This window comes from Ctenopharyngodon idella, chromosome 18, assembly GCF_019924925.1.
Source record: "Ctenopharyngodon idella isolate HZGC_01 chromosome 18, HZGC01, whole genome shotgun sequence".
NCBI lineage: Eukaryota > Metazoa > Chordata > Actinopteri > Cypriniformes > Xenocyprididae > Ctenopharyngodon > Ctenopharyngodon idella.
In genome coordinates, this window is record NC_067237.1 from 27,026,298 (window position 1) to 27,051,866 (window position 25,569).

Sequence of the window (25,569 nt, forward strand, 5' to 3'; positions counted from 1 at the left end):
TGTGTTTCCCTACCATCCACCACAGTGACCCTCAGTATATATATATATATATATATATATATATATATAAACTTTCAGGAAATACACAGGAGGTATCATTATAATGAAATCATATTTTTTTTTCAGCAGTAGTGCAGTTTTAGCAGCTTTCTTGTTGAGCGATGAACAAAGACAGTCATAAAATAGTTTTAGATCAATACAGAAAAGCGTAATGTTGGGCTTACATTACATTACATTACAACTTTAAATTTATGAAGATGAAACAGGCCACAGATAGTTAGCAATTTTAACACATTGTCCATCTCCTTTGACCCTGTTTCCCAACATCATAGGATTAGTTGTCAGCATGGTTGTCAGGCATCTTCTCATCTGATCAAGCAGTAATGTAGAGGAAGTTTCTCATAACTGCCCGAAACGTCTCGGTCCCCAGGGGGCGCTTGGCGGCTCAGAAAACTAGCTTTTCTTAGTTTTACTGAATCTTACTGATGCACAGTGACATTATAACCGCTTACTTGTAATAAATGCCGTAATCTGCCTTCGTCATACAAATGCAGATATGACCTCTGTAAAATGATTTTATGAAACGCCATATCCCTGTAACCACAGTGATTAGCCCATTCTAAGAAGCGATGAGAAAAGGAACATGCACCATGTGACAAAGCTGTCTATGTGTGTTCAGTTTGCAGCCTGGGTCTGTACAATAATTTACGCGTAAATAACAATACAATAACAATAAATAGAATGGAAATCTACATAGTGGATACCATATTGTTTAGTCCCATTGTGTCTGACTAATTAGAGACTAAACTTTCGGGCCTCTAAACTCCTCGCTTATTTCTGAAACGTTAATCAGTTTCATGCCGATTGCCATTCTATCAACTCTATTTCACTAAAAACGTAACGCAACAAAACCATGTTGTAAAAAAAAAAAAAAAAAAAAAGCAATAAGATAAATAGATAAATTTATACGAATGTAAATGTAAAAAAAAAAAATCTTTACAAAAGAAACTGAAAGTTATGTTTTCACACAGGCAAAATTCGGGGCAGCCCACTCACGCTTCAGACATGGCGACGCAGATGGCGGTAAATTCAGGTATAAATGTATATATTATATTTTATAAACACAGTCCATGTTTTATGCAGTATGGAGTTTCGAATAATGAATTGGCCATTCAAACCAATGTAATTTAATAGATTTAAAGTGCAAATACTTAGTCGGCTCTCCATGTTACCCTCATTACTAAATATGTTGAAAGTGTGTGTGTAGCTAACGTTATATGCGTCACACTACCTTAATTATTATTATCTATCCACATTATTATAATTATTATTACAGGAAATGTCGTCGTATAGACCATCATCTCTGTGTGACCAAACAAAGCAGTTTATTTGGAACATTAATGTCTCTTAAAAAGTAACTTGTGAATACGGTCTTTATTTGTAAATAAGGTTAATAATGGCCAAGATAATGTCTGATTTAAGTCTAAAAATGCTTTAATGTGTATTTAAGAATATTGTTTAGCGTGGTATTATTATATAATAACTGTAATATAAGTCACGGCATCTATTATGCATTCCTTTTTGCTCTTGTTTTGCTCGCTGCCGAAATTGAAAGTTGACCAAGTTGGAGTCCATGCTTCATATATCTGTTTACAATCTCTTGTATTAATGATCATGCTGTAATAATCAACCTCTAATTTTAAGTCAAGGCAACTTAGCATTGTAGCACTAAAAAAAATTTGTGACAAATTGTTGGACAAAAATGGAACATGAATAACCGATTCAGATAGTACACTATGTATCCTCCAAACAGTAATTGATAATGTGTGTATACAGAAAAAAAGAATGGATTTTATCATTTTATGCCAAGTTACTTTTATTTATTTAGCACTTTATACAGATTGTAGCAGCTTTACAGTAATAAATAGGAAAATAACAAACAATAATGCAAACTTAATTAAATATAAGACAAATTTAAATTCTGCTATAAAGCAGCTCAGTTCTGTGTTCAGTTCGATAACTGTTTGTCAATTATAAAATGAGTTCAATTCAGCTATAAGCAGAAGACAATAGTGTCATTATTCAGATTGAGTCAGTTCAATGTTAATTCAGTTTAGTTTCGTAACATGTTGATGTTGCAACATTTGTCAAATGAGCTATAAAGCAGCTCTGCACACAACAGTGATGTCATCGTTTAGCTCAATTCACTTCAAATTTTGTTTTAATACAATAGTGTCGGTGCAGTCAAACTGAAATATATTACTGAACATTATAATTAAGTGTCTCTTAAACCCCTTTTTAATGTGACATTTTGAATCAGGAGCCAGTCTGTGGGGCCCGCTGAAGGAGCTCTGGGAAGCTGTGGAGGGTGCCATATGGAGACGTCAGCCTGAGAGTGTACATCTTTTAGATCTTCAGTTGAAGAAACACAAACCCTACTTCCTTTCCCTCTTCAAAAACCCGGTAGGTTTCAAAACATTCAGTCTATTTACATAATAATGACCTGTGTGGAAACCTGTAATTGTACTTTTGAGTTTGGTGGGAAATTATGAATGAATTGTGAAACGGAAAATCCTGTTTTGCTATCTTTAATCTGATTTAAAAGCTTCAAAATACATTCTAGCATTTGTTGTGAATATTATCCAAGTATTATAAAAGTGGTCCATGTGACTTGTGTGCTTGTTTTTTTTTATTGAAAATCTTCATTCTTTTGAATCTGATTTTTTTTTTTTTTTTAATAAATCAGTTCACAAAACTGATCTGAATGACTTATTCACAAACCTTTTTTTTTTTTTCTTTCTTTTTTTTTCCAGCCGAAGAGTGCGGAACAAAGAGAGAAGGTTCGGAAGGCCAGCACAGAAGGCATTGCTATTCAGGGCCAGCAGGGAGCACGACTACTTCCTGAGCAGCTCATCTCAGAAGCCTTCATTCTTAGTGACCTTTTTGACCTGGGAGAACTAGCTGCCCTTGAACTGCTGCTGGCAGGTACACAAACTCAACATACTTGTTCAGTACTGTTGAAATACACATTGCTCATATGATATGATTGCAGTGAAGCTGCTTTGTAATAATGTGATCTTCATGTGTATTTTTAGGAGAGCACCAGCAGGCTCATTTCCCCGGCCTGACTCGAGGCCTGGTAGCTGTGCTCCTTTACTGGGATGGCAAACGCTGTGTGGCCAACTCCCTCCGCTCGCTCATCCAGTCCAGACACGGGAAGACTTTCACTCTTGACTTGAGGTTTGCTGTTCTTCCTTCATGCATCCCCCATGTTTTGGTCTCACCAAGCTCATTCTTCCAAGCTTCTCCCATACTTCCCTTTTAGGAAACATTTTATCCAAGATGTTCACAGCTTATTGAATGCACCACTCAACAACTCAGAGGATAATGGAAATTTGGGATTTTGCACCCATAATCTTTATTACAGACAGCATGAAATCTAAGTCAAAGTATTGAAGCTTTTAGTCTTATCTGTTAGCTTTGAGGTCATCTGTATGCTAGTGTTCTGTTAAACACTAGCAGATACTTACATTTTATAGATTGCTGCAGGGATGATGTTATTTTTGCAGTCCAAACCAAAAGTTAGCATTGTTTTAGCTCCATCAACAAAAAGCTAATTGGATTTTTCCATTGGCTTTCGGATAATTGCAGAAAATATGCTCTTTGACCAACAAATGTTTGAGTCTTACACATTTTCTTCTTCAAGATCTTCTCAAAGAGAGTAGAGTGAGTAGAGAGTTTACCTGTTTGTCATGATGACATTTAATGTCAGTGTTGGGGGTAATGCATTACGTAATCAGATTACTTTTTTCAAGAAAGTAATGCATTACTTTTAAATTTACAAGAAAATATGAGTTACTTTTTCAAATAAGTAATGCAAGTTACTTTGTTTTCCCATTTATTGATTGACACCTCTCCTGTCTCCATGTTGAGAGAAATCGGAAGTGCAGAGGCGTTATGTGTGCTTTGTGAACATGATGGTAATTCTAGACTAGTTCTAGACTAAATGTCAGCATACATTTACTCATTTACTACTTCTCCTGGGTCCTATTCTTCTGTATTCCAGAAGGCAGCACAGCTGAAAGGCTTTACAGCACTCATACTGCACTCACTCTACTGTACAGGCGTGAATTTGCATTTCCTTCAGCCTGAGGCTTATTCATTTCACTTTTGGTGTGAAAGGACCTTTACATTTGCCAAAAATAGAACTTATTTTGTTGTTATAAAAACAATCAAACAGCCCAGCCCAGATGAGAAAAAGTAATGCAAAAGTAACGTAACACATTACTGTCCATAAGACATGCAATTAGTTACTTTTTTAGGGAATAACACAATATTGTAATGCAAACTTTTCCCAACACGGTTTAATGTCCCTGACAGCCTCTGTAGTCCAATTTAGCCACTTGTTAACAACCACTTGTTTCAAAACACGTAAAAAGCTTAAAATGTCATAGAATAAAACTTAAAAATATCTTGAGTTTGTGTTAACCACAGACCTTATTTCAGGAATTTAACCAAAAACCCATAAAAAAATCCCCTTTGACTTCTGGATGATGGAAGAGCAAAAACTTGTTTCCGGGTTTTAGGACTCATTACTGCAGTGCTCTGTATACATTTTTGAATTAAAGCAGTGGTTCATAACCTTTTGCCCCTGAAGCCCCCCTCCTTACATATAAAAAAACCTGAGCTCAGGTAATTTTTTTTATTTGCATCCATATTTAAACTCCAAGCATATAAGTTCCTGCTTTGACACCCTCCTACGGGGCACGGACCACAGGTTGGGAACCAGTGAACGAAAGGATATTGCCCACTTAAAAAAGGACAAATCCTTTCCCAGCTTCCTGTTTCAATAGGATTTAAGTGAAAACAGAAAAGAAGTTTGAGTTTTTCAAACAATTTCATGTACCAGTGCCAACCCATGCTTTCAGATAGATTGTAGAAGTGTGCAGTGTCCATTACAAAAAAACAAAATAACAACAACGAAACAACTGATTTGTGTTTTATCTTAGGTTTGTTGATTTTAATGTAATTCTTTGGTATTGTCATGTTTTCTTCCCATGTAGTCCTGAATTGGTGAATCTCACCACACGGTTCACGGATGAGCTGATGGCTCAGGGTTTGACCAAGCAAATCCTGAACTTGATCTCAGATGTCAGTGTGACCCGCGAGTTTGAGAGGCTTCAGAAAGAGCGGGGCCTAGGCAATGAGAAACACAGGAAAGAGGTGAAGCATTCTATAAAATTGATAATAATTACATATGCAAATAAACATAAACAGACAGTAAGTATTAAATGAGTATTTTTCATATGGTACAGGTATCCGACCTCATCAAAGAGTGCCGACAGTCACTGGCAGAGTGTTTGTTTGCCTGGACATGCCAGTCACCTCTAAGCAAAGATGACACCCTGGCTCTCATCGGTCATTTGGAGACGGTAACTGCTGAGGCTGATGGCTCATTGGATAGCGTCAACCTTGCTTTAGTCATGGCATTGCTTTATTGTCTGGATGTTAGTTTTCTGGAGCAAGGAACAGAGGATAGAGAAGGTATTCATGCTTTTTTTTTTTTTTTTTTTTTCAACCGTCATTGGTAGCTATAAATGCTTTATTATTATCCACACTCATACAAGTATGATTAATAGAAAATGTTGTTTACTTACTAGAGTAGGAAATATTACGTTTTCACAAATACATTTTTTTGTGTGTTGATTAGATTTGCTCCAGGCCTTGCCTCTGCTGACGGAGAAGCAGTATGTGGCAGCGGTGCACAGTCGACTGGTGGAGGGTCAGGGCTGGAAGCTTCCAGGACTGCAGGCAGTGGTGCAGCTGGCTTGGGCTCTGTCTCTGCGGGCCCTGTCACAACTTCCACAGGGCGCAGGTATCTACACGGCAACCCCTTCCATAGCTTAGCCCATTGTTGATTACAAAATCACTTTTACTTCAGCTGTTTATCTCATGATATGTCATAGTTGCTGTCTTTGCTATAGTAGATACAAAAAGTAGATAAACCTTGAAAATGCATGAAAACATTTAAAGATGTGTTATCAGGTTAATGTACTTTCTCCCAATTTCATTCATTTTCTTTTCAGCTCTAGTGGAGTTCACTGAGGCAGATGAGGCTCTGGCGGACCAGGCGCTGTTGGGAGGTGTCTTCCTCTTCCTGACAGAGGGCATCCTGGGAAGTGATGGCTTCCGCCAAGAAGAATTCTACACCCGCCGACTGCATTCTCTGATTACTGATTTCCTGGCTCTTATGCCAATGAAGGTGCCAACAGAAATGCATACATTTTTAGCTATGGTTCATATCCTGTACACTATCGTTCACAAGCTTGGCTACATTTATTTAATCAAAAATACATTAAAACAGTAATATTGTGAAATATTATTACAATTCAAAATAACTCTATATTTGTATACATTTTACTTTTTTTTTTTTTTTTTTTTTTGTATGCCAGTCTACGGTGTCACAGTGTCACATGATCCTTCAGAAATGTTCAAGAAACATGTTTTATTATGATCAATGTTGATAAGTTTTTGGTGCATAATATTTTTTGTGAAAACTGATTCTTTTTTTGTTTTTTGGATTTCTTGATGAATAGAAAATTCAAAAGAACAGCATTTATTTGAAAGAAATTAGTAGAAAACCTTTGTAACATTATAAAAGTCTTCACTGTCACTTTTTATCAATTTAATATGTCCTTGATGAACAAAAGTATTAATTTAAATAAAAATAAAAAAAATACTGTGCTTTTTGTATTTTGCTAATGAGTGTATATGAAGATAAGTGAAGAGTGTTGTTTGCAGGTGAAGCAGTTGCGCAACCGTGCAGATGAAGATGCTCGATTGATCCACATGGCTCTGCAGATGGGCAGTGAGCCACCATCGTCTCTACGCAAGGACCTGGACCACCTCATGATCCTTGTAAGCGTACTTCAGACTTGATGATTTCTTTAGCATTGCATAGCTCTCTACAGCCAGGAAATTACTTGCATCTTCACATATTGCTTCTAAAATCTCAATTCTATTTAATTAGGATCTCATGCACCCATTTTTACTAGCACTGAAGCATATCACTAATCGGCACATTTGAACTATTGTAATTAATGCTGAATAATGTTGTGTTTCAGATTGGAGAGTTTTACAGTAAAGATCCATTTGAACTTGAGCTGGCCCTGGAGTTCTGGTGTCCATCGGAGTCTCTTCAGCACACTTCATTCACTGGATCGTTTCTTGGAGTAGCTCCCCAAAGACCCCCTCACAAACAGGTGTGTCAGAAAAATGCCTGCAAACTATGCTAAACCATACTAAAGATGTATTTTTATAGAAAAAAGTGCTCGTCCTATAATATACAGTGCCTAAATTTGAATATTCATTTGTGTCACCTCAGGTGGTTCTCTCTAAGTTTGTGCGTCAGATGGGTGATCTTCTCCCTGCTACTCTCTACATCCCTTACTTGCGCATGCTGAAAGGACTTGCTAATGGCCCTCAGTGTTCCCACTATTGCTTTAGTCTTCTTAAAACCAATGGAGCTCCACATGGTAACTGCACCCTCAGATCTTAAAAATGAATGATGTAATATAAGTGCTGTTGTAAACAAGTTACAAGTTTGTTTATGCTGGCTGTTTCAGGAGAGAACCGGCAGGTTGGCGTGTCGGGCAGTTTAGTGTCATGGGAGCACTTTTTTCACTCTCTCATGCTCTACCACGAGAACCTGCGACGTGACGTGCCCAATGCTGACAGCACGCAGTACCGCCACCCACCCATCAGAGGCATCACTCAGAGAGAGCTGGATGGCCTCACTGCGTTCCTCCAGCTGCTTACCACTATCATCACCTGGGTAAAGCACACATATAGCGCAATTTGCTAATTAGTGAAAGACCATTATAATCAGTCGATTAATCGAACAAGTTCAATTCTAAATGTTGTGCGAAATCTTTTTTTTTTCTTTTTTTTTTTTTCAGCAAGTTGGGATACATCTCATTTGGTATCTTTGAACTGTATTGTACGTCAGCATTAAATTGGTTATCCACCCCCCTTTTTTCTAGATATCAGCCAGTGCAAAAAATGAGCAGTTTTCTGATTGAATCTGATTCAGTCAGAGTGATGAATAAATGAATCTATTTCGCTTTCATTTCAAAGCAAAACTGAAATATTCCAGAATAAACCCTCATCACATCATTTAGCAGGTATAAGTGCTCTTGGTATGTCATTGTTCAAACATGTTCTTATATTTTTCAGAGTGAGAATGCACGTCTGGCTCTTTGTGAACACCCTCAGTGGACGCCTGTGGTGGTGATGCTGGGATTGCTGCAGTGCAGCGTTCAGCCCGTGCTGAAAGCTGAAGTCTTGCATGCTCTGGCCGCATTTGGCAAATCACCCGAAATCGCTGCTTCCCTCTGGCAATCTCTGGAGTACACACAGGTTGACAAACTTAAGCCTATAATGCCAAACTGACCTACATTAAAAGAATGAATGTTTAAACTAAATTAGCTGTGTGGTTTAACCACTTTAGTGGCTTTTTTTAGTTGAGTTGACTTGATTATAATGATATTGATCAATGTTGTTTTTTACCCTCTCAGATCCTGCAGACAGTAAAAGCCCCTGGTCAGAGACAGGCAGCTGGGATTGAGGTAAGCTGTCGGTTTCTTGTCAAATATACTGAGTATTAGGGCTACGCAACTTGGAAACAAAAAATTTACTTGTGATTTAAATTTTTTTTTTTTTTTTTTTTTTCATTTTCAGAGCTTCAAGTTTGCTGTGCTTGTTTGTAGGGATTCACAATTTGCTCAATTTTATGATAGATTATTATGATTTGTATTACTAAATAAAAATTTAAAACAAAAAAGATAAAAAATCTAAATTAAGAAAAATAATTTTATTTTACAGCACAATTGTAAAAATTTTTTAAAAACTAATATTTATGGATAAATTTTAGATAGCATTTACTATGACTTGAGAAACTGAAGCATGACCTGAGAAACTAGATCATGTATATATTTATTTAATTAAACTGCAGCCAAAGCCATATTGCAATTCTGGTTTTAATTTGATTAATTGTGCTGCCCTACTGAGTGTGTATATATGTGCTTTTACTGTGGCACTAATTTAATTTTCCTCTAACAGGTGGAGCTGAACGAGATTGAATCGAGCTGTGAGGAGTATCCACTCACAAGGGCCTTTTGTCATCTGATTAGTACTCTGGTAGAGAGTGCACTTCCGGTGAATCTTGGAGCAGGACTGCGTGCACCAGGCTTTCAGCCTTATCTTGACTTCCTGCGTGACTCTGTGTTTCTGGCCTTCCCCACACGTGCCTACCGTCGGCCAGCAGAAAAGGTTTGCTGCAGCCTGCTAGATTTAAACGTGTCTCTTATCTCTGCCTCGCCTCCATTTATGGTCTTGTATCTTTATTTCTTTCTTTTTTTTTTTTTTTTTTTTTACAGTGGGAAGTAGCTGAGGCAGTGCTGGAGGTGTTTCACAAACTTCTACGAGAATATGAGCCACAGCCAGCGGACTTTCTGCAAGAGATGGTGGAACTGCAGGGGGAACAGGTGCTGGCCCATAAGCCCCCAGGGCACAGCCTGATGTTCCACCTGCTGAATGACTCGCCCACCCTCTCTCTCTGCCTCAGCCTGTTGGAAGAGGGTGCTCGTCAGCTAGACACCTACGCCCCCTTCCCTGGTCAGTATAAGATGCCTGCTCTGCATTTTTTATGCCCTTTTCAAGTCATTAAAATATATAAAGCAAATTGAATGCCTATTCAAATATTAATATTAGGGATGCAGCCATTAGAGTTTTCAAAAGTACTGACTTCGGTACCAAGTCGGTACTGAAATTAAAAAAAAAAAACGCTTTGAATGCTGTTGAGTGGATTTGTAAACACCTCTGATCGGCTATTGTGTTCACGGCTCATCGGATATGTGATTGGCTTCAATGAACAACGCTTCAAAAATGTTGTAAATAGTCATCAATGACGCTCTTCACCAAGCACTTACACAGATACACATAGGAGTGTTTGAAAGCAGCCGTCTAACGTGGACCAGTCCGCTGATGGACACCTGCTTTCAAACTCTCCCATTCCAGCTTTCAAATTTATACACACTTTCGTTATTTCTATATTTGTTGCTGTTCTTTTGAACTTTCTATTCATCAAAGATTCCTGAAAAAACATACCATGGTTTCCAAAAAAATATTAAGCAGAACAACTGTGATAACAACTAGAAATGCTTCTTGAGCACCAAATCAGCCTATTAGAATGATTTCTGAAGGATCATGTGACACTGACTGGAGTAATGGATGATTATTTATATATATATATATATATTATTGTTTGTATTTGTTTATTGCATTATGACGATGCTGCTGTTGTAGGTAAGAAGCAGTTGGAGTCAGCAGTGCTGCACTGTCTGTGTTTGTTGGACCTGGCCCTGCAGAAGGAGGTGACTTTTATGGATCTGCTGAGAGAAAGTCAGACATCGCTACTTGTCTCCCCTGTGGAACAGCTCCTGCAGGGCGTCAGTGCTCAGAGCAGACAGGCCGATCACATTACCAACATTGCCAGGTCTACTTTCTACATTTACATATATATCTGCCATATATTCTTCACAGCAAAATCATTTTCTATAAAGAATTTCAGGAATGGTTTAATGTGTGTCTGATTCAGCGATACCTATGCTGATTTTACTTGTTTGGCCTTCACAGGTACCTGTACCACAGCAGCTCAAACCCTGATGCTGCTTTCCAGAGTGCCAAGATCCTGCGCCGTATCGCACGCTACCCAAACATCCAGGCCAGACTGGTTGGAGACTTCACACATGATCAGGTAAGAGACCTCACACTGTCTATAGGTAATAAAATAAATAAGAGTTGCTTTAAATATGAAAGAACTGTTTTGTAATGAGCAGGCAGTGAGTGAGAAGTTGATGGCTGGTTTTGTGGAGTGTCTGGACAGTGAGGAAGCTCAGGAGGGAGTGAGCACAGATGGTGAGTCCTTAATCTCAAAATGGCAAAATGTCATCTATGAATTGTTTAAAGCAGAACCTAGCACCTCTTTTTTTTTTTTTTCCCTTTTGGGGCGGGGTTCAGAGTCAGATCCTGAGAAACGGGTGGCCCGGATCCGTCATGAAACCCAGATCCACATTCTGAACCTTCTGATCACCTCTCTGGAACTAAAAGCCCCCAACCTGGGCCTGTATCTATTGGGCTATGAAGTGAAGAAGCCGGTTTCCTCCACTAACCTGCAGGACCCAGGTAAGATCTCAATTTCACCTCACACATACTGTTCTATGCCTGAAACAGGAATTGTTTGTTCCTCATTGTAATCTTTCTGTCAATAAGGTGTTCTTGGCTGTCCACGGAGCTGCCTGCATGCGATCCTCAGTCTGCTCCAGAGGGGCAGTGAGTGGCGCTCTGGACCTGTGCTCACCAAACAGGCCCCTCAACTAGCTGAACTCTGCTACCAGGTACACAGCTTAACTGATTTGTATTTGGACACTGCAGTGGCATTTACGTCATTTACCTCTTATCTTAAATTTTAAGATGAGAAATAGAAAAATATAGGTTTTAGGCTGTGTACCACTAAGTCTTTGGTAGTACTCGGTTTGCAACTTGACTGTTTTATATTTTTACATAAGTCGCAGTGCACTTTTCACCAGAAATTAGATGGGGAGAAGAGAGTGGGCAAATTTAAGAAAAATGAGGAAGTGCAAATTTAACTTTCATTGGCCTGATGATGACTGGTTTCAGAAATGGTTGGCAAGAACTAATGACCGCAATCAAGCCAAGTGCAATTTATGCCACCAGATGTTTAAATTGGGTGCTATATGAATCAAGGCGAATTATGAATTATTTAGATTTTTAAAATGCATTTTTAGGATTTTTTTTTTTTTGATCAACTAGCTAAAATATACAACACTGCTCGTATGCTGCCTCAAAGATGCATGCACACTCTGATGTAAATATCCCCAACATGGATGAGAAACATGGCAGAATGAGTGGAGACAAGCTGAATGAAAGTGCATGTTCACTCTCTCTCTCTGAGAGTAGATGGCACTTATGGAACAGCGGAAATGCAGCCGTTACCTGGGTAACCCCATAAACAAAGCAGGCTGTGCTACTTTCTGGTTCTGATCAGTATGTTTTAAAGAGCCATTCAGATGTTGTTCATCACAGCACCAAAGAGGCTGACTTAAATACTTAATAAAAAGTCTTAATAGGCTTAATAGGTTCTTCACACTAGTCGGCACCTCCATTTGAGATGCTTGGCCACTGAAGAAGCAGGCACTTAACCAGAAGATAGTGGGAGCACTATTATGGATCTAGTTCTAGTGTGGAATGATTACTTTGTTTCTGAAATGCCAGTCGGATGGTGGATGAACAGTAGAATGAAACACATAGATGACAATCTGTCATTTGATATGTCATTTGATCAGTCATATTACATCCAGTTATGCATGCTAGATTTGAACTTTAAGCAATGTTTTAAGATGTTACATGTTGTCATGTGTTTATTATTTGTAGCTATATTTTTAGTATGAATTTGATTACTGCTTAAATATTACATAACATTACATTACGCTGCAACATTACAAATGTGCAGCGATCCTGTTAATGTATTTTGTGTATAACTGTATATGTTGTGTGTATAATATGTTGTTAATATATAATATATTTTGTGTGTTCGTTCCAGGTAATCTATCAGCTGTGCGCGTGTCCTGACACTTCAGGGCCCACCATGCGATACCTCAGGACCAGTCAGGACTTCCTGTTCTCTCATCTGCAGCACCTGCCTTTCATTCTACCAGGTAAACTGCCTATCTGCATTCTTTGTTTTGAGTTTGACAATAGTGTGTGTCCATAACATCCAATGGAATATGTACACTACCTTTCAAAGGTTTGGGGTCAGGAATAATTTTTGTAAAAGAAATTATTACTTTTATTTAGCAAGGATGCATAATTTAATCAAATGTAGCGGTAAAGACATTTATAATGTTGCAAAAGATTTCCATTTCAGATGAATCCTGTTATTTTGATCTTTCTATTAATCAAATCGTACTGAAAATATTGATCAGTTTCCACAAAAATATTAGACGGCAACTGTTTTCAACATTGATGCTAATAAGAAATGTTTTTTGAGCACCAAGTCAGCATATTAGAATGATTTCTGAAGGACCATTTAACATTGAAGACTGGAGTAATGATGCTGAAAATTCAGTTTTACCATCACATGAATAAATTACATTTTAAAATATATTAAAATGGAAAAGTTATTTTATATAAGTTTGTAATAATACTTCACAATATTACTATTTTACTGTATTTTTATCAAATAAATGAAATAAATGCAACTTTGGTGAAGATAAGAGACTTCTTTCAAAAACATTTTCATTTTTTTTTTTTTTTTAACCAAACCTAAACTGTCATATCCATTTCAAACATGACAAAGGCTGGAAAACAGCCACTCAGAAGTGTCATGTGGGGTTTAGTAGGCCTTCAGACACCTTTGACATATTTTTATAATTTGTAACCCACCATCATACTTTCACATGATATATAGGAAGGATTAGCATGCAAATTGGGTTTCTACAACTGTTAATGCCTCTGATTGACTCCATATTTATGTTCCACAGAGAATGAGATCGCTGCTCTGTCTCAGATGTCCTGGCTGATGAAGACTACAGCCATTGAGCTCAGAGTGACCTCACTGAACCGCCAGCGCTCACATACACAGAGACTGCTCAACCTCCTTCTCGATGACCAACCACACACATTACATGCAGGTAATACTAATACCCAGAGTTCCTCATGATGACCAGCCAGCCGCACTGAAGTAAATGCATTCATTGTATCTGTAGCAGATGGAGAGACAGGCATGGAGGAGGAGAGTAGATCAGTTAGCGGTTTCCTGCACTTTGGCACCGTCTCCAAAGGTAAGGGAAAGTCTGACAGCACTGCAGCTTGTTCCCGACCAGGGGCCGCCCATTTAGAAAAGAAAGGAGCCATCTGATTTAGATTATAATTAGTTAATCATCCATTGCCCTTCGGTGGTTTCAGTACGCAGGAGGCTGCTGAGCGTTTTGGATGCCATAGACTTCAGTCAGGAAGCCCCGGAGCTTCTGCAGCTGGACTTCTTTGAGCGTACTCAGATCGAACAGGTCATCACCAACTGTGAACACGTCAACGAGCAGGGACACACGGTCTGCAACGTCAAGGTACATGCATGGATGGCTTACCAATCTGCATGCACTAAGGCTCACACAGTAATTTATTTTATTATAAAACATACAATTAATTCTTTTGATTCATCATGTTTCAGTTGCTCCGTCGAGTTTTAGTTGCAGAGATCAATGCGCTGCAGGGCATGGCGGCCATTGGGCAAAGACCACTGCTGATGGAGGTGAATGCATCTCTGTTATTTCAAGGCAAGAGATACAAAAAAAGTGTTTCCTGGTGCTGATTGTTCTTTCATGGTCTCTGTTTATATCAGGAAGTGAACTCAGTCCTGCAGCAGGTGGTGGAGAGGAACCGCGTACGGCGTAGTCTCAGTGCTAAGCGTCACGCTCTGCAGAGCTGGAGGAGTCTGGTGGAGACCATTCTCACGGCCTGTCCTTCAGAGCTCATCCCAGCAGACCAGCGCCAGCTGATCATCAGAGACCTGCTTTTGGACCTGCACGACAAGGTAGGAAAACAGATGGAAAGGAAGTGAGTTTTTACAGTGATTTGCTTTTAGCAGATGCTTTTATCTAAATGTGGAACAGCAATTTTACTTTCTTCTCTCTCTTTCCTCTAGGTGTTATCAGAAGATGCTGCAGGTGAATTGATGCCAATTGTAGCCGGGGCGGTCTTCACATTAACAGCACACCTCAGCCAATCAGTTCTGTCTGAGCAGCAGGGGATGGGGCCAGAGGGTGGATCTGGATCAGGATTTGCTTCGATCGCTAACTCCGCTCTTCACCTCATCCTGAGGAAGCTGCTGGATTTTATCTTGTGCACAGGTTAGACGGGTCACATTTAAGACTGATCAACTGACCGAGGTAAATTAATTCCACCAAGTTTAGAGGTTAAATGGTTAACCTTCTTGTCTTACTCCCTGGTATGTTTACATCAAGGTGGAGGTTTCCAACGTCTACGGGCTCACCTTTATGGCGCTCTTCTCTACTACCTGCAAATTGCCCAGAAACCTGAGGAGCCAGAGACACTGCAGACAGGTATATAAGCATATATGCTAATACAAAGGAACATTTTTATTTTATTCACATACATATACATTCCTAGACATAATTTTTTGGCATCATGATTGCCTCAGAAGGTAGCATTATTTAGCTACCTACAATTTTGAGCCTTCATGTCGCAGTTTAATTTTAGAAAGTTTTTAGGCAATATTGCATATATCTTTCATTTCATATCCCAGAATGTATAATAATAATATTTAGTTAGATCTCATTTTATATATATATATATAATTTTTTAATAAATTGAGTGATCGTTCACACTGTATCTGCCTATGAAAAGCATATAGGCTTTAACACAATTTTCATAGTGATTTTATGTAATATATGCTAATATATAAAATAATATATACAAATATTAAAATATATAATACCGAATTTGCAGGTGCATCCATGTGGGAGCGTTTGACTGCCCCTGAAGATTGTTTCTCCAAGCTGCAGAGAGAGAACCTGGCCATTATTGAGAGCTATGGCACTGCACTTATGGAAGTGGTATGCAGAGATGCTTGTGACGGCCATGAGATTGGCAGGGTAAGAGCAAACAAGTCAACATCATCTTACTTAGTTATTGAGGTATTATGAGAGTAAGACCTCCGAATACCTATTGAGTTGATTCGAGGACATCATCTCTTTTTCAGATGCTGGCTTTGGCAGTGTTGGACAGGGTGTTGTCGATAGACAGACAGAGCCAGTGGCTGGTGTACTTGTGTAACAGCGGTTACCTGCGTGTGCTGGTTGAGAGCTTGAAACAAGATGATGCCGCCTTGCAAACTTTGCTCACACCTCAGCCTCCACTACTCAAACCACTGTACATCTACGAGTCCAAAATGGCTCTGCTGACCCGTGTGGCTAAGACAGCACAGGGTGCGATGGAGCTTTTGCGCTGTGGGCTGGTCAGTCAGCTGGTGGAGTGTCAGGTGTTTCACATGCTCCCTCAAAACGACGCGCTCAGGTGCTCTATAATCTACAGTCCAAGGTATAGATGAACAAATGTCTTTCTCTACCCTGCCTTCTTACTCTCTCCATTTCTCTTTCAGAGTGTTTGGGCAGAGAGATCCATCAGGCTTTATTCCTAATCCTCTAGAGAGATACAGACAGATTCTGCTACCTACTCTCAGATTGATGCAGGTCATCTTGACCTCCACCACCACACAGCACCAGCAGGGGGCAACACAGGTACATAAATGTCCATGTAATGATGAGATACGGCCTGAATCCCAATTCACATATCTCTGCTATATCCTATAAGAGTTTAGCTAGTTAATGGGGTAGGTATATACTTGTATGTAGTACTACATCTTACTGCATACTTAATAAATAAATAAACACTAAAATCACTAGTTTTAAATGCTTACACGGTGTGTTTTCATTTATAGGTGCTCCAGTGGCTCATTGTTCACTCTGATGTCATTCAGTCCATTCTGCATGGTCAAGATATGAGCATGGGTGCTCTACAGGAACTCTCTCTCCTCACTGCTATCATCAGCAAGACTGCACTGCCAGGTGCTGCAACACTACAGCTGTTTGAAATGCTCCACAAAATGATGCATGACTAAAGCTGTGCATGTCAATTTTGTGTTTCAGGAGCCCTCGAGATGGGACAGGAATTCAACAGTGCAGCCCTAATGGAATTACAGGGACACATAGGCAGATTCCAGGTGAACTATTTAAAAAAAAAAAAAAAAAAAAAATTCAAATAACTTTTAAAGGGAAGAAAACAATAAAGTTAGGTTAAATATATGCAAGATGACAGCTGCAAGAAAGACTATTCACAGTTCATTATGATGAAGGCTGTCAATCTTTGGGTAGAGTGAATCCATTCAATTCACAATTCATAGGTTTTTGATTCGATTCAAAAATGTTTTTTGCGAATTCAGAACGATTCTAGATGATTCACAATAAAATTCACTGCAACCTTCAGGGGGTCAGAGAGTGGGGGCAAAACAAACACTTTTGTCCATTAGACGCTGCTTCATGCTACTTCTTAATTATGCTACATGCCATTAAAAAGGCTTTAAAAGTATTGTTAGTTAATGTTAACTATTGTGTAGGATAGTGCTAATGTATAGGCTACACAGCCTTCAGTGTTCCAGGTACATTAAACATGAAATGCTTAGATGGATAGACTCCCCTGAATATCATGCACTTTCCCAACTAATCCTAAACTAACTCAAGGAATAGTAAGGAAAGCCCTCTTTATACAGAACATTTTATAACACACCTCTGCATGATGTGAGGTTCTTTATCTTAATTTCATTTAAAATAACAAATGCTACAGTAATTTAAAGGGTTAGGGTTCACCCAAAAATGAAATTTCTGTCACCCTCATGTCGTTCCACACCTGTAAGAGCTTCATTCATCTTCGGAGCACTAATTAATTTTTGATCCGAGAGGTTTCTGAACCACACATAGGCAGCAACGTCATTGTACCTTTCAAGGCCCACAAAGGTGGTAAAGACATCGTTAAAATAGTCCATGTGAGTACAGTTGTTCAACCTTAATTTTATGAAGTGACGAGTGAATTGTTACACCCCTAGATGACATCATAATTGTCGATTGCATTTTAAAAGCTGAAAATTCTGTAAATGTATGAAGTTTACAAAATGAGTGATTTAAAAAAAAAAAAAAAAAAATTCCCTCTTTCTCCCTCCTTTAGCGTCAGTCGTTGTCTCTGCTCGTGCGGCTGGTGGGCACTGATCGCGCTCGCTACCTGAAGCAGATTGAGGAGACTGTTTCCCCTGGCGACCTTGCAGAAAAGAGAGAGGAAATGGAGGTTGCCATGCAACAGGTGTGATGTCACAGTATTCCTAGTGCCCACTTACTTCTCTCTGTAGCCATCTTAAAGTTACTGACTTTGTAAATGGTAACAGAGATAAACTGGTCATCGGCTGAGGATCACACACTACCAGACTTTCGGGCCGTTCCGAACACACTCATGCAGAAACCTGCTCCTCATTGCTAGGTGATGCAAGATAAATGAAAACAATGTTATAAAATTAGCTCAAAATGCCAAACATGTTTGATATCCTCTGTCTGGATGGAATCATAGTCTGATTTTAAAAAAATTAGAGTGTGCCCATCATACACCCAGTGTGAAAAGCTTGAGATTTTCTGTGAAATCCATCAACTCTGACTACCCAAAATCTGCAGACAGGCCAGTGTCAAATTCTCTAGACTCAGATCAGGGCAAAAGTTGAGTAGTTTATCTCAGCCTTTAGATGTTTCACTCTGATGTGTATTGTGATATTTTTTTTTTTTTTTTTTTTTTCCAGATTTGTGCCAATATTATGGAGTACTGCCAGACACAACTGCTGCAAAGCTCAGCTGAAGCCCAGTTCACTCTCTGTCTGTTCAGCCCATCAGCAAGTGAACCAGCAGGTTGGTCTTTGTGATTGTTTAGTGTCTATGTTGAGAAAATACTGGCTGGCTTCTGTAAACTAACTGTGCTTTTTCCTTTGTGTCATTGTGTTGCATCAGATGTGTCCGTTCCCTCTGCGCGAGTGCCCAGTCTGGGATTGGTTCTGCTCCTACTGAAGAACAGCACGACTGACTTTTTCCGATACCATGACAGCCACAGACAGAGCCTGAACAAGCTAGAGCGAGTGGAACAGCTTCCTCCTGAGGAACTGAAGGAGGTATACAATGCTGAACATTGCTTTTCTTTTGATGAAAAGGTTCAGAATTTGGAAGACATAACCTATGTTTAATATTTCGTTTTGTGTGCAAAGCTGTGCCAGGGTCTGGTGTCTGGTTCTGGTGGAGTGGAAAAGATCCCATCAGTGCAGAGAAACGTGCTTGCCAAGCGCCGGCTCGTCCAGCTAGTCAACAACCGAGCCAAACTTCTTGCCCTCTGTTCCTGTATCCTAACACACAAAGATTGCCTGAGAAATCAAGAGATGCTACAATTTGCTTTTCAAAATAACTTCTTGAGCTTCTGACTGTTTATTTTATGTTTGTTATTTATTCTGGCGATTACAATGTGACATCTGGGAAGTGGACAACAGTTGTATGTTTTTCTTGACATTTTTCTGAAGATATCGTTGAGACGTGCCTGTTTGTGATTTGGCGCCATCTAGAGTTCTATTTGCTCTACTGCACTCCTACTGACCCCAAAGACTCACTTCTGCCAGGTTACAGAGGTCAGCTGTCTCTCAAACTATCCTTCAGTTAGTTTTTGATTGTTTTTAACTGCATGAGAGACTCATTTATCAAATGTCTAATTTCTTTTTGTGTAGATCCTAGTGGCAGCAGAGGTTTAAGTGTGTCAAGAGTGAGCCAGCAAGATCTTGAACAGGTACATTGCAGGAGTGCCTTTCCTTTTCTTTCCTTTCCAAAAATATTTATTACTGACCATTCAAAGGTTCAAAGTCAGTAAGATGTTTTTTTTCTTAAATGTTTTAAATAATTTCATTCAGCAAGGATGCACTAAATCAGGGGTCTTTTTCACCAAAGAGCCAATTTTTCATTTTTCGCTAATACATTTTTTTTCAAAAGAACAATACAAAAACAAATAATTTACTATTATTGTTATTTTACTGAAACAAGTTTTTAAATAACAAAACCTTTATTTAGATCCATAGATAGTAGGCTTGCTGTGATAGTTGGTGTTTCCGGCGTTCAGCCGCAACACCGGTTACATTACTTGCCCACCGTGCTCCTCTGCATTCTTCTTTTCGCCATCTCCACAAACTAGCTAGGCAGCTGCTTTTATCTGAGCACCAGAGGTTATATGGCTATGTTCACACAGCAGTAGAATATGGTCACGAGTCCTGTATTTGTCTCCTTGATATGGTTGCGTTCACACACAGTTCAGTTATTTAAGGGAGTGACAACTGCATCCTGTCAACAAATTTACACCTGTAAATTTTTGGGATTCACAGGTATAAAAGCTGCTCTTGGTTAATTAAGATTTGACTGATGAACTTGCATTGTGTCGACTGTGATAATTTCCATAGCCAAGTCACCTTTTATTTATATAGCGCTTTGCACAATACAGATTGTTTCAAAGCAGCTTTACATTGATAACAGAAAAATGATGCATTTCGGCTGTTGTTCAGCTGAAGTCAGTTCAGTGTTGATTCAGTTCCATTGTAGAGATCAATTATTAAATCAGTTAATTTTCTCTATAAAGCAGTCATGGCAAACGTGATAATAAAGACATGTGACTTTGGTTACTTGTTCATACAGAAAGTATTTGAGTTGCTACTGTAAGCTGCTGCTGTTTAAACAGAACATTTCGGTTGTCATTTCCAAACAGTGTGAGTGTAGCCATAAAAGCCACATGATTTTTATCAGCGAGTCATAGGTTCCCGACTACGGCACTAAATTGATCAAAAGTGACAGAAATCTGCAGAAATCATGTGACACTGAAGACTGGAGTAATGATGCTGAAAATTCAGCTTTGCAATCACAGAAATATGTTGCATTAAAATAGAAGTTATTTTAAATTGTAATAATATTTCACAATTGCCTTGAACATAAGAAACTTCAAAAAAAAAAAAAAAATCTTTCTGACACTGAACTTATCCAAATATCTGCTTAGTATTGTTTTTGACCCTTTCTTGTTTGTGTAGTTGCAGAGTGATGTGGCGAACAGCTTCAGTGAGCCGCTACAGAGGAAGTTGCTGGAGGTCGAAGGGCTGTATAGCAAAACCCGCTCCCGTCACACCTTCATCCAAGCCCTGACGCGCAGGATCCGGGGCCTAGTGCATCATGCCAAAGGCTGAACTATCACAAATAGTGCAAAACATTAATCTTTTGAATTAGGTGTCAAACAATTGCTTTGTGCAGTTTTGATTACTATCAACACGTTAAATTGTCTTGCTATGAAGATCTCTATTGGATTTCTGCTTTTTTTCTAATGTGGTAAATAAATGGTTTTCTAAAGACAACCCTGTTGTTTCTGTGATTTTCTTGGCAAAATATGTGACTCTTAAAGAAAACTTTTTTTTTTTTTTTTTTTACTTAAGTACACCCACTTGAGCAAATAAAGCACTTCATTCCTGTTTCTTGTGATTTGCATTGTGAAGAGCAGAGGTACAAAATCATTGGAGAATAATCTTGTTTTATTTGACAAGGTACACTTTATAGAAGACGGTAAAGTGCGTAATGTTCAGTTTCATTTGTTTAAAATGGGTTCTGTCTCGGCTTTGAGAGCTGGTGTAGCTTTACTGCAGAAAGGATTCTGGGAGTGATAATACCTGCAGGCTACATTCAGGTCACATAGTAAGGATTGTTTCAAATGGCAACAATAAGCACATGCCCATTTTTTTTTTATACAGAAATGCACATATTCAAGATACCAACCTAGTAGCCTCCGTAGTTCGTCTATAAAAAATGTGTTAATGATTACATTATAAATGTCAGGCACGTCCTATTCAGAAAATACGGACTGTGGAACCAACAACTGGTTGCAAAAAAAAAAATATGAGTACAATTCTTAGCTGTGATATGTTTCAAAGTCAATGTTGTTACCACAATGCAGAGTTTCCCAAAAACATCAAACCAAATAGTGGTTTTTCTTTCTTTTTTAAAAAAATAAAATTTAGCTTAAGGTTGAGTGTTAAAGGTCTGGGTTAGCCACATTAATTTCCAGTAATATCAATAATATGCAGCTTGTTCTGCAGAGCAAGGCAAGAGACTGCAGGTTTGTCTAAAAGAAAAAGGAAAATTCTTCAATACGAAGGTATGAATAAAAGGTCCAAACTAGACTGAGGGACAGAAAATGTAATTTTGTGCTATGTAAAATCATGCATATCTTCCATAAATTATTTTTAAATAATAAAATTATAATTGCAGTATTTAAAGAACAAATGCTCCAGCGGGCCTATTGAGTGATTGTGCTGCCCACAATAGAATACATATACAGAACAAAAAACTCATCCTCACACCCTTCCCCATTGGTCGGCTGACTGCCTACAAATAAAAGGTCTATTACAGATACTTACATACAGATTTGATTTACAACCAGTTATTTCACGTCAATACTAACTATTACCATAATTAGCGAGTAAAATCTGATACTGTCCATCTCTGATAATCCAATGGAAAATGTCTGGCTGATTGCTGAGTTGACATCAACGCCATTATCCTGTTCATGTTTGATTTAGTTGAGTTTTTGAATGAGGAAAAGTGAAACAGCTTATGGTGGGTGAAACATTGTCTTTGCTGTTATTGTTGATCCAAGCGTCCGGTTTGATCGAGGTACAGCAGGACAGCAGGTTTATGAATCTTTCTTATCTGATGTGCTGAGGCACTGCAAACCAGAAGGTGGCGGTGAAGCTCTTTTGATAACATCCCAGACAAGCTTAATCGGCATACTTGTTGGTCCTAGACTAATGGTCAGGGTTGGTTGAGGTTCATTGGGTTGCAACGGTATGAGATTTGCACGGTATGATAACCATCTCTGAAAATATCAAGATTTCACGGTATACGGTATTACATAATTTGATTACATATTTATTTATTTGAAAATATTTCAGCTATAAACAAGTTTTTCTTAAAAAAAAAAAAACTCCCAATCATAAATATATTAAAGGGTAAATGAGACCTATTAAATAAACTATTAAATTCATTAGGCTACTTCAAATATATTAATCGACACAAACAAAACAGATTTTCTTAAAAACATTTAAATTGCACATAAGGTAGTTTTGATACAAACTTGTCTTTATGGCATAATTCAAACATACATAAATTATTAACAGGTTAATTAAATGCTCCCCCCTACTACAGATCTGACTTTCCTGAGGTAACGTTAAATGTCCTTCATGTTGTTCATGAGCAGTGTATTACTGACGTATTTCCGTGGTTAAAACACGGATCAGCTGATTAAATGACAGCAAATACATTTCATTAATTTGTTTTGCATCTTTCAACAACTTTTGATGTTCGTTAATTTATTTCGCGCTTTAACTAGTATATCAGTTCACGTCATGGTTCTGCGCGCTACCGCTTAAACTGAGACTTCAGCGATTTGTAAAGAGCGCCACTACAGCATTTATTGTTTGGATTTCGTGACAAAATTGACGGAATTTTAAACCTGAAACTTTGTTTCTTATCAAAAGTAACAAAGCACACTTAGTGGATGGGAGGAGCGCTACAAATGGAGGCTGCGTCCGAAAACTAAAGGCATCAAGGCACGTCCGAATCCAAAGTTAGCTTCACTTCCCGTTTCCTGAGATACCTTCATCTGATACATTTTTGAAGGCAACATAGATGAATCCTTCGCTGCCTTTGGTATCCCACAATCCAATGCATTCCTTTTATGACAGTAGAGTACCTCAGGGATGACGTGTTTTTGTAGGCAAAACCCAGAAGCGAGTTAGCATTTTAGGACTTCTGGTTCAATTGCCCCCGAAGTCAATGGGTTTTTTTTGAATGGGTTTTTGCTAAATCGCCTGAAATAAGGTCTGTGGTTAACAAAGCCTCTAAATATTTTCACGTTTTGATCTATGACATAAAACACACCAGTTATAACCCGCTTGTGATTTTTTAAACCTTTATTGTGTCTTAAAAACGGCGGTTGCTAACAAATTGCTAAAAGGGACTACTTCCTTTGGCGGGGACTTTATACGTATTTATATATAACAATAAAGTTGTTTTCTAAATAAAGTGTGAGGAAGCTTGGTGGTGGTGACGTTGATCCGCGACCATGGTGTGCTGTAGTCTGTTTATAGCCTACTGTTAGCTTTTTATATCTGACGACTTTATTTAGGCTTCAAAATGTATAAACGTTGTGTTAACTTGTAAAGATTATCTTGATAGACAAAACGTGTAAGTGTCATAACCCTTTGTTAAACACAGAGCTTATTTTTTGCGATTTTCCAAAAGTCTATGGGAAAAAATGCATAGGCTTTCGATCGAGGGAACCTGTGCGCCGGTAACTTCCGGGTTGGCCTACAAAAACACGTCATCCCTGAAGTACCATAGACATTATAATAAACGTGTATTATAATGTCTATGTGAGGTACTCTGTTGAGCTAGAAAAATAAAGGTGGGGTCCGAAAGTTGCGTTTGCTGGTCAGTTTGTGTGTAAATGTACGTTTTCGACCAACATTTTCCACTTTTGATGTCGAGAAATTACTACTGTAGTAATTACATACTTGTTTAGTGCTCACCGAAGCTTGCGCTGTTTTGCTGTAGATCATTAAACGGTTACGCTGTCTGTCCGAAATCAGTTTCGTGAGGTGCCTTCATGCACAAACGCTGCCTTACAAGTCATTGCCTGATAAGGCATCGAGGCATCAAGTCAGCTGCCTAGGTTTTCGAATGCAGCCTTAGTGAAGCTTTATTCAGCCTCAATTTTTTTCCCCCTCTGCAAGTGTGTGTCGCGTGCGCAGATGAGATTCTCAGTCCGGTTGCGTTTTTTTCCAATACCGTCCATTAGTAAATGTAAACCGTAATGTAATTGTCAAATTTAATACAATGATATATCGTGAAACCAGTATACCGCTGCAACCCTAGGATCAACAAATGTGTCAACACAACATGTCTGTCTTGGCAAAGTCACGATGGCCATAATGAAGGAGTGTCTATTGCATCCAGAGCGTTCTGGAACTGAATGCAATTTATAGTTGCAGTAGATTGCAATCTTGACTTTTTGAAAAGCGCTTATGTCCTGCACATACACATCACATTTTTTACAATGCTGTCAACACATCTGAATTTTAGCCTCAATATACTATACATACAACATGTAAATGTTCAATATTTTGTACAATAGTTGTACAATATTTACATTAGGCTTGAAACAGTGCGGCATCAGCTGTAGTAAGGTGTGATGATGGAATAGCATCTCTTAGTACTCTTCACATGAGCTCCATTTGTATGAACTTCAAATCTGTCCGGTAAAGGTCAAGCTGATGTCCATGTCCTTTCAACCCCCATATTCTGGATGTGTTCAAATCCAAATGGAACTTTAGGACAACTGGACAAATGCTGTAGCTCAGACAGTCCAGCAGTAATGGCGCAGCAAGTCTGTGCAACGTAAGCAGGAGGAGTGTCAACACTTTTCTTACCAATTGCATCGCCACATCTGTAGAGAAATCTTTAAGAAAAGTACGCTCTCTTTGCTTAGACACCGTTAGAGTTTGTTTCTTGGGTGATTTCCGTAGAATGGCTTTCTTCAGGCGATTCTGGTTCCTCTCCCGTCACCGCCATACGGATCACTTTGAGCCAGCGCTGTTTCAGTTCCTCGCTTTCTGCGACAAAGCTGTGTACTGATTTAGACTGAGATAGTCTGAAGCTTGCAGGAGGGTCGGTGGGTCTTGGGTTGTCCTCCACCTGGTAGCCGAGCAGAGGAATTGTGGACTGGGCCTTGACATCCTGTGAGGACAGTAAATCTTTG

At 38.8% G+C, this 25,569-nt stretch overlaps 2 protein-coding genes across 14 annotated transcripts in view; one reads left to right on the forward strand and one right to left on the reverse strand.

Moving 5' to 3' along the window:
• Positions 1 to 852: 852 nt before the first annotated feature.
• nup205 (nucleoporin 205) lies at positions 853 to 21,112 on the forward strand. 3 transcript variants are annotated; one of them, XM_051869746.1, is made up of 41 exons: positions 853 to 1,093; positions 2,321 to 2,463; positions 2,814 to 2,985; positions 3,096 to 3,240; positions 5,064 to 5,223; positions 5,316 to 5,544; positions 5,711 to 5,875; positions 6,087 to 6,262; positions 6,802 to 6,918; positions 7,125 to 7,262; positions 7,385 to 7,535; positions 7,626 to 7,834; positions 8,236 to 8,418; positions 8,577 to 8,627; positions 9,121 to 9,330; positions 9,438 to 9,675; positions 10,366 to 10,555; positions 10,696 to 10,816; positions 10,899 to 10,976; positions 11,067 to 11,244; positions 11,332 to 11,456; positions 12,683 to 12,797; positions 13,623 to 13,772; positions 13,848 to 13,922; positions 14,047 to 14,204; positions 14,309 to 14,389; positions 14,480 to 14,671; positions 14,783 to 14,987; positions 15,102 to 15,200; positions 15,607 to 15,752; positions 15,860 to 16,173; positions 16,259 to 16,397; positions 16,598 to 16,724; positions 16,806 to 16,879; positions 17,878 to 18,009; positions 18,494 to 18,599; positions 18,699 to 18,856; positions 18,950 to 19,079; positions 19,256 to 19,360; positions 19,457 to 19,515; positions 20,795 to 21,112. In XM_051869746.1, exons 1-41 carry the CDS (start codon positions 1,018 to 1,020, stop codon positions 20,945 to 20,947), a joined length of 5,973 nt encoding a protein of 1,990 aa, XP_051725706.1. In that variant the 5' UTR covers positions 853 to 1,017; the 3' UTR covers positions 20,948 to 21,112. The 3 variants fall into 3 exon arrangements, with proteins under 3 accessions (XP_051725706.1, XP_051725708.1, XP_051725707.1); XM_051869748.1 differs by having other exon boundaries at positions 855 to 1,093; positions 10,899 to 10,977; positions 11,080 to 11,244; positions 13,851 to 13,922; XM_051869747.1 differs by having other exon boundaries at positions 857 to 1,093; positions 10,899 to 10,977; positions 11,080 to 11,244.
• Positions 21,113 to 21,268: 156 nt separating this feature from the next.
• The window catches only part of fgd4a (FYVE, RhoGEF and PH domain containing 4a), a 57,148-nt gene continuing 52,847 nt past the window's right edge, over positions 21,269 to 25,569 (reverse strand). For all 11 annotated transcript variants that reach the window (XM_051869764.1, XM_051869767.1, XM_051869766.1 and 8 more), the window contains one exon: positions 21,269 to 25,547. In XM_051869764.1, the coding sequence (XP_051725724.1) occupies positions 25,296 to 25,547 (252 nt within the window). In that variant the 3' untranslated portion in view covers positions 21,269 to 25,295. The remainder of the gene's footprint in view (positions 25,548 to 25,569) is intronic.

Coding starts and splice junctions, on each gene's coding strand:
- nup205 (XM_051869746.1), top strand. CDS start 1,018: ATGTTTTCACACAGGCAAAATTCGGGGCAGCCCACTCACGCTTCAGAC. Junction 2,986..3,095: donor CCTTGAACTGCTGCTGGCAG/GTACACAAACTC, acceptor GTGTATTTTTAG/GAGAGCACCAGCAGGCTCAT. Junction 16,725..16,805: donor CAGCAAGACTGCACTGCCAG/GTGCTGCAACAC, acceptor TTTGTGTTTCAG/GAGCCCTCGAGATGGGACAG.